Raw genomic sequence first — 9,399 nt, 5'->3', positions numbered from 1 at the left:
TTTAAAGATAAGACTTCATCACCCTCACACTATTGCAACCAGAACAATCAAGTTTTCACCTTGTCTGATGGCAGGTATTGGTCTCACAAAGCTATGTGGAATTGCTCCTTCTCCTCGTAAGATTGTTTCTTCCCAAAGTTAAGAATTGTACAAATATGAAGATATATAGAAAGGAGAAAAGCAATTTTTTGGCAGGATCCACACCTCCCTCATTAAATGACTGTTTAGAGATAATGAAGATTAACTTTATTTACAAGGCATCATCTTTTTTTTAAGTTTTTATTTATTTATTTTGAGAGAGAAAGCATATAATCAGGAGAGAGGCAGAGAGAGGGAAGGAGATAATCCCAAGGAAGCTCCATGCTGTCAACACAGAACTGTGAGATCATGGCCTGAGCAGAAATTAATAGCTGGACGCTTAACTAACTGAGCCACCCAGGCACCCCAGGGCATCATCTTTTAAATCTGTAATTAAAACAAACTATAGCTGAAAACTCAGAATGGGGGTGACATGAGACCCAGGGACATTTATCTGTGTCCCTATTTGTTCCAGGTTCTGTTTCCTTATCTGTGTAAATGGTTACAGTTGAATTGACAAATTGGGGAAAAAACTTTCAAAAAATAGTTTTCTAAGTAATTTTCTCCTCTTTGGTTTCTGCAAACATATTACAATTCTATTAAAAATAAACCTTGAACAAATCAAACATGTTAAAACAAACCGTATTACCTCAGTCTTCTATACTGTTTAGTGATAGGAGTGGCCCTGGAGCATGGCACAAAGGATAAACAGATTAATTCACATGGCTCTGGATGATCAGCTAGGACTCACGAGTTTCACCTAACTAAAGCAAATTGTTCTAAATTCATGTGTCTTAAGTCAGTATCTAATTTTTATCCTAATTTTACAGATCACTGAAAGAAAGCTGCAGAAATATATATGACAAAATATGACAATATACCAAAATGGCACCATCACCTCTGAGGTTTCAGACTTCCTCCTGAATTGTTTTGTCAGGTCCCCCAGCTGGAAGTTCTGGTTGTCTCTGCCCCTCAGCCTTCTCTTCCTTCTGGCCATGGGGGCCAATAGTGTTCTCCTGATCACCATCTGGCTAGAGGTCTCTCTGCATGAGCCCATGTACTACCTGCTCAGTATCCTTTCCCTGCTGGACATTGTTGTCTGCCTCACTGTCATCCCCAAGGTCCTGGCCATCTTCTGGTTTGACCTCAAGTCCATCAGTTTCTATGCCTGCTTCCTCCAGATGTACATCATGAATTGCTTCTTTGCCATGGAGTCCTGCACATTCGTGGTCATGGCCTATGACCGCTATGTGGCCATCTGCCACCCACTGAGGTACTCATCCATCATCACCAACCAATTTGTAGCCAAGGCTGCCATTTTTATTTTGGCCAGGAATAGTATTGTTACAATGCCTATCCCCATTCTATCATCCCAACTCCATTACTGTGGGAGAAATGTCATTGACAATTGCATCTGTGCCAATATGTTTGTCTCCAGGCTCTCTTGTAATGATGTCACCATTAGTCGCTTCTACCAGTTTGTTGCAGGCTGGACATTGCTAGGATCTGACCTCATCCTCATCTTCCTCTCCTACACCCTCATACTGCGAGCGGTGCTGAGACTCAAGGCAGAGGGTGCTGTGGCCAAGGCCCTGAGCACATGTGGCTCCCACTTCATCCTTATCCTCTTCTTCAGCACCATCCTTCTGGTCTTCGTGCTCACTCATGTGGTGAAGAAGAAGGTCTCCCCTGATGTTCCAGTCTTGCTCAACGTCCTCCACCATGTCATCTTCTCAGCCCTCAACCCCGTTGTGTATGGAGTACGGACCCAGGAGATCAAGCAAGGAATCCAGAGATTACTGAAGAAAGTGTGCTAATAAGGACAAGATCTCTGCATTCCTAATATAGGATGAGTTTTGAATCAATGATGGGTGAGTGGGCTGGAATTCATAGCTATTGGATATTGTGTCTTCTTTAAAAAACTGAAGTTTCATTGTATGTTTCCCTTTCTCTCACTTTTACTTTAACAATATCCTTGATCCCTTTGCCTTTCCACCATGCACATTATCCTATTTTGACAAAATACTGGGATTTCTTGGACAGGTACCTTAGTGAGAATTTTATTCTTGAATATACAGCTATTAATATGCCGTGTCTTTGTGTTCTTGACTATACAACTCTGGATATTTTGGGGTAGTTGTGTAATATGCAATGTATTTTTATTCTTATTGTTATCGAAGGGAGCATTTTGGAGACAAAGACATAGGGGTGAAATTTCAGTCCTGAATGATGGAAAGTTGCTTGTGGTCTATAATTTGGTCTGAAATTGGGCGGTCTTTTGAAATGTGCATTGCAAGAGGATTGGGATTTTGCATGGGTTTCTCATTGTGCAGTGATTAGCAGTGAATCTGATTAGATTTAAGGGGCTTCTAAATTCTCCTCCCCGTTGTGTTTGTGCTTTGGACATTTATCTTTTGGATCTAGGGTATCATACTTTATGGTGTGCAAACATAGCTCTGTTAATGACTGAAGAATTATAAGGATTATAATACATGATCCCATAATAATCATTTAAAATGTTTAAAACATATTATCTGAACATTGTATCATATTAATTGGAGAGTTTCTAGGCACACTTTGTGTTCTGGGAATTTTGTTAGATATTAAAACACAAAAATAGAATATTGTTTTTTAATATCTCTCATGAATTCCCAATGGGACTAAGCCCCAGTTGTGCACAGCAATAACTTACTCATCAGTGCATCCTGTATTGCCCCTGAACCAAAAAAGAACAACTCCCCTTATTATGATCAATTTAGTGAGTCAGAACCCAAACTGCATCCTGTGCTGTAATAGTACAGAGACTTGAAAAGGTATAGAGTGGTGGTCCACAAACACATATCCATTTAAATTCACTAGGATAGTCCCTGCATAAACCAGAGTTCACAGCAGATAAAGGTGGACAAAAGTAAATTTTACCAAGTTATAGTTTCAGTACAATTGTTGTGTCAAATATGGCATCTGTACTAAAGCTGACAAAGTCTCTGGCAATTTACTATGCAGATATTATTCTGGCTGATGTGTTCTCAGTTAATTCCCACCCAGAAAATATGCCAAGAGCAGTTTCTATTGAACTGGTGTAGGCAGCAGTATACAGTCAAGGGCTTTCTCTAGGCTACATTAACCGTTTTGCTTTTTGTCACTATATAGACCACAAGAACCTAGAACATTGTTTTAAATTATTTTTTAAAAAATATTTTTAAATGAATTTATTTTGTTTTTATTTGTATTCATTTATTTTTAAATTCCAGTTTAATTAACATGCAGAATTATATTAGTTTCAGGTGTACAATATAGTGATTCAACAATTCTATACATTACTCAGCGATCATTATGCTATGTGTGCTTTTAATTCCTTTCACTTATTTCACCCATTTCGCACTCACCTCCCCTCTGGTAACCACCAGTCTGTCTTCAATATTTAAGAGTCTAATTTTGTCCATTCCTTTTTTTTTTGTTTATTTGTTTTGTTTCTTAAACTCCACATTTGAGTAAAATCATTTGGTATTTGGCTTTCTCTGACTGACTTACTTCACTTAGCATTATACTTTGTAGATCCATCCCTGTTTTTGTAAAAGGCAAGATCTCATTCTTCTTTATGATTGAAAATATTCCATCCTATGTGTATACCACATCTTCCTTGGTCATTCTTCTATCAGTGGACACTTGGGGTGATTCCATAATTTGGTTATGGTAAATAATGCTGCATAAACATACTGGCACTCATATATTTTCAAATTAGTGTTTTCATATTCTTTGGGTAAATACCCAGTGGTGGAATTACTTGGTCATATGGTAATTCTATTTTTAATTTTTTGAGAAAACTCCATACTTTTTTTCACAGTGCCTGCACAGTTTGCATTCCTACCAACAATACAAGATAATTCATTTTTCTCCATATCCTCACCAAAACTTCTTTCTTGTGTTCTGGATTTTAGCCATTGTGACAGGTGTTAGTTGATATCTCATTGTGGTTTTGTTTTGCATTTTCCTGATGATCAGTGATGTTGACCAACTTTTCAATTGCTTCTTGGCCATTTTTATATCTTTTTTGGTGAAATGTCTGTTAAAGCCTTCTTCCCATCTTTTAATTGGATTAATTTTTTTTTTGTGGTGTTGAATTGTATAAGTTCTTTATATATTTTGGATATTAGCCCTTTCTCAGGTATTTCATTTCCAAATATCTTCCCCTGTTCAGTAGGTTGTCTGTTAGTTATGTTCATTATTTCCTTTGCTATGCAAAAGCTTTTTATTTTGATGTAGTCTCCAGAGTTTATTTTTGCTTTTGTTTCTTGTGCTTTAGAAGACATATATAGAAAAATTTTACTACTGCTGATGTCGACAAATTATTGCTTATGCTCTCTTCTAGGATTTTTATGATTTCAGGTGTCACATTTAGGTCTTTAATCTATTTTGAGTTTATTTATGTCTATGGTGTAAGAAAGTGATCCAGTCTCACTCTTTTGGATGTAGTTGTCCAGTTTTCCCAACACTATTTGTTGACGTGACTGTCTTTTTCCCTTTGCATATACTTGCCTCCTTTATCATAGATTAATTGACCATGTAGTTGTGGATTTATTTTTGGGATCTTTATTTTCTTTTATGGATCTATGTCTATTTTTGTGCCAGTGGCATGCTGTTTTGTTTATTACAGTTTTGTAGTATATCTGTATATCTAGGATTCTGATACTTCCCCAGTTTTGTTCTCATTTTTAAGATTGCTTTGTGTATTCGGGGTCTTTTGTGGTTCCATACAAATTTCAGGTTTATTTGTTCTGGTTCTGAAAAAAAATGTTATTGGTATTTTGACAGGAATTGCTTTAAATCTGTAGATTACTTTGGGTAGAACGAACATTTTAACAATATTTGTTTTCCCAATCCATGAGCATGGAATATTTTTCCATTTGTTTGTGTCATCTTTAACTTCTTTCATAAATGTTTTATCATTTTCAAAGTACATGTCTTTTACCTCCTTGTTTATTATTAGCTATATTATTATTTTGGGTGCAATTATAAATTAGATTGTTTTCTTAATTTCTCTTTCTGCTACTTCATTATTAGTGTATAGAAATGCAATGATTTCCATACATAAATTGATTTTTATCCTTTGACTTTACTGAATTCATTTATCAGTTTTAGTAGTTTTTTGGTAGAGTCTTTTGGGTTTTCTTTTTATTTTTTTAATTTAAATTCAAGTTAGTTAACATACAGTGTAGTCTTGGCTTCAGGAGTAGAACCTAGTGATTTATCTCTTACAAATGACACCCAGTGCTCATCCCAAAAAGTGCCCTCCTTAATTCCCTTCACTTATTTAGACATTCCCCCACCCACCACCCCTCCAGCAACCCTCAGTTTGTTCCCAGTATTTAAGAGTCTCTAGGGGCGCCTGGGTGGCTCAGTTGGTTGAGCGTCCAACTCTTGATTTTGGTTCAAGTATGATCTCCCAATTTGTGGGATTGAGCCCTGAGTCAGGTTCTGTGCTGACAGCACAGAGCCTGCTTGAGATTCTCTCTCTCACTCTCTGCTCCTCTCCAGCTTGCTCTCTGTCTCTCAAAATAAATAAACTTAAACAAAAAAAAAAGAGTCTCTTATGGTTTACTTTCCTCTCTATTTTTATCTTATTTTCCTTCTCTTCCCCTCTGTTATATGTTTTGTTTCTCAAAGTCCACATATGAGTGAATCATATGATACCTGTCTTTCTCTGACTGACTTATGTAGCTCAGCATAATACCCTCTAGTTCCATCCATTGCCATTGTTGCAAATGGCAAGATATCGTTCTTTTTCATCACTAAGTAGTATTCCAGTGTGTGTGTGTGTGTGTGTGTGTGTGTGTGTGTGTGTGTGTGTGTAGTTACATCTTCCTTATCCATTCATCATTCAATGGACACTTGGGCTATAGTTGATATTGCTGCTATAAACATTGGGGTGCATGTGCCCCTTCGAATCAGTATTTTTGTATCTTTTGGATAAATACCTAGTAATGCAATTGCTGGGTCTTAGGATAGTACTATTTTAATTTTTAATGAGCCTCTATGCTGATTTCCAGAGTGGCTAGCCTAGTTTGCATTCCCACCAACAGTGCAAAAGGGTTCCCTTTTCTTCACACTCCCACTAAACTTATTGTTTCTTGTTTTGTTCATTTCAGCCATTCTGACAGGTGTGAGATAACTTATTGTGGTTTTGATTTGTAGTTCCTTGATGATGAGTGATGTTGAGTATGTTTTCATGGGTCTGTTAGCCATCTGGATATCTTCTTTGGAAAAATGTCTATTCATGTCTTCTGCCCATTTTGTCATTGGATTATTTCTTTCTTGGGTGTTGAGTTTGGTAAATTCTTTACAGATTTTGGATACTGACTCTTTATCAGATATGCCATTTGCAAATGTCTTCTCCCGTTCCGTCTGTTGTCATTTACTTTTGTTGATTGTTTCCTTCACTGTGCAGAAGCTTTTTATCTTGATGAGGTCCCAATAGTTCATTTTGGTTTTGTTTCCCTTGCCTCTGGAGACATGTCAATAAGAAGTTGCTACAGCCGAAGTCAAAGAGGTTGCTGCCTGTTTTCTCCTGTGGGATTTTGGTGGTTTCTTGTCTCACCTTTAGGTGAATTTATTTTTGTGTATGATGTAAGAAAATGGTCCAGTTTCATTCTTCTGCATGTCAGTGTCCAGTTTTCCCAGCACCATTTGTTGAAGATACTGTCTCTTTTCCATTGGATAGTCTTTCCTGCTTTGTCAAAGATTAGCTGGCCCTATATTTGTGGGTCCATTTCTGGGTCTCTACTCTATTCCATTAATCTCTGTGTCTGTTTTTTTTCTTGTTTTCCAATACCATACTGTCTTGATTGCTACAGCTGTGTTATACAGCTTAAAGTACAGAATTGTGATGCCTCCAGCTTTGGTTTTCTTTTTCAACATTACTTTGGCTATTTGAAGTCTTTTGTGGTTCCATACAAATTTTAGGATTGTTTGTTGTAGTTCTGTGAAGAATGCTGGTGTTATTTTGATATTATCATGCCATATGCAAATAGTGAATGTTTTACTTCTTCCTTCCCAATTTGGATGCCTTTTATTTTTTTTCTGGTCTGACTGCTGTGGCTAGGACTTGTATAATCATGTTGAGCAAAAAGTGGCAAGAGTGGATACCCTTGTCTTGTTCCTGATCTTAGGAGAAAAGTTCTTAATTTTTCACCATTTTTTATGATCTTAACTGTGGATTTTTCATTTATGGACTTTATCATCTAGAAGTATGTTCCCTCTACACCTACTGTGTTGGTTTTTTTCACGAATGGATGTCATACTTTGTCAAATGCTTTTTCTACATCTGTTGAGATAATCATATCTTCTTTATCCTTTCTCTTATTGATGTGATTCATCACATTGATTGCCTTACAAATACCGTACCACTCTTGCATCCCAGTAATAAATGTCAGTTGATTCTGGTGATGATTTTTTAAATTTATTGTTGGATTCTGTTTACTAGTAGTTTGTTGAGGATATTTGTGTCTCTGTTCATCACAGATATTGGCCTGTAGTTGTTGTTGTTGTTGTTGTTGTTGTTGTTGTTGTTGTTCTTCTTCTTCTTCTTCTTCTTCTTCTTCTTCTTTTTGTAGTGTCTTTTTCTGGTTTTGGTATCAGGGTAATGCTGGCCTTGTAGAATACACTTGGAAGCTTTTCTTCCTCTTCTTTTTTCTTTTGGAAAAATTTGAGGAGAATAGGCAGTAACTCTTTAAATGTTTGGGAGAATTCACCTCTGAAGGCATTTGATCCTGGACTTTTGTTTGTTGGTAATTTTTTAACACTGATTTAATTTTATTGCTGAGAATTGGTCTATTCAAATTTTTTGTTTCTTCCTAATTCAGCTTTTGGATATTTTCTAGGAATTCATCTATTTCTTTCATGTTGTACAATTTGTTGGCATATAGTTGTTCATAATATTCTCTTATAATCCTTTATATTTCTGTGATGTTGGTTATATCTCCTCTTTCATTTCTGATTTTGTGTTCTCTCTCCCTCCTTCCATTCCTCCCTACTCCTATCTCTCTTTTGTCTGATGAATCTAACTAAAGTTTTATCAATTTTGTTGATCTTTTCATAGAACCAGCTCCTGGTTTCATTGATTTATTATATGGTTTTATTTTTGGTTTCTCTTTTGTTTGTTTCTCTTCTAATCTTTATTATTTCCTTCCCTCTACTGGTTGTGGATTTTGTTTGTTCTTTTTCTAGCACTTTTAAGTGTAAGGTTAGGTTGTTCATTTGACATTTTTCTTGCTTCCTAAAATAGGCCTGTATTGCTATAAACTTCCCTCTTAGAACAGCTTTTGCTGCATCACAAAGGATTGCATCCTTTATGCAATTAGGATTACCTCCTTTATGGAAGTATGGATTACGTCCTTTATGTTTGTTAATATCTGCTTTTTGTATTTGATTGCCCCCATCTTGGAGCCATAAATATATGTAATTGTAATTATGTAATTGTTGGATTGTTCCCTTTATGATTATATAGTGTTCTTCTTTGTCTTTTGTTACAATCATTGTTTTAAAGTGTATTTTGTCTGATATAAGTATTGCTACCTGGCTTTCTTTTCACTTCCATTTGCATGATAAATGTTTTCTATCCCTTTACTTTCAATCTGCATGTGTCTTTAGGTCTAAAATGGATCTTGTATGCAGAATATAGATGGATCTTGCTTCTGTTCATTTATCCCTTCCATCACTCTATAGAACCTGGAGCATTTTGATACTCCAATCTCACTGATCCACTATATGGACAACATCATATTAATCAGTTTGGTTACACAGAAAATGTCAAGAACCCTAGATTATCTGATAAGACACATGCACATGACAGGGTAGAAGAGAAATGCCAAAAAGATTCAGGAGGTTGCCTTAGTCAGGATGTTTTTACATTTCCATTGGTTAGGAGCATGCTCAGACATCACCGTCATCTATAGGAACAAACTATTGTATCTTTCACCTCTTATCACTAAGAAAGAAGCCTTTTCGGATATTGGAGACAACATGTAACACCATTGAGAATTCTGATATGATCCATGATCTGTTCAACAGGTGACATTGAAGGTTAACAATTTTTTTTTGAAGGCTCACAATTTTTACTGGGGCCAAGAGCAAGACAGAACTCTGCAGCACATTTAGGCTGAAGTTCAGCAGCCCCACTTCTCAGACCATAGGATTTTGGAGATACAATTGTGTTTGGGAGATACAATGGTATTAATGGTAGATAAAGAATCTATGTGGACTCTGACAAGTCATAATATAAGGGTCCCAGGATAAACCCATGAAGTTTGCAGCAAAGACTTCTTC

General features: G+C 36.3%; 1 protein-coding gene across 1 annotated transcript; it reads left to right on the top strand.

The window, feature by feature from the left end:
- Window positions 1-947: 947 nt before the first annotated feature.
- Window positions 948-2,016, top strand: LOC123601267 (olfactory receptor 56A3-like). The gene has a single exon (XM_045484286.1). It carries the CDS (start codon window positions 948-950, stop codon window positions 1,893-1,895), a length of 948 nt encoding a protein of 315 aa, XP_045340242.1. The 3' UTR covers window positions 1,896-2,016.
- Window positions 2,017-9,399: the final 7,383 nt, after the last annotated feature.

Source organism: Leopardus geoffroyi, chromosome D1 (assembly GCF_018350155.1).
Source record: "Leopardus geoffroyi isolate Oge1 chromosome D1, O.geoffroyi_Oge1_pat1.0, whole genome shotgun sequence".
Lineage (NCBI taxonomy): Eukaryota > Metazoa > Chordata > Mammalia > Carnivora > Felidae > Leopardus > Leopardus geoffroyi.
Note: the sequence above shows the minus strand (reverse complement) of the source record. Positions and strands in the feature narration are given on the sequence as shown.

Bases quoted from the DNA above. Each gene is read 5' to 3' on its own strand.
- LOC123601267 (XM_045484286.1), top strand. From the start codon at position 948: ATGACAATATACCAAAATGGCACCATCACCTCTGAGGTTTCAGACTTC.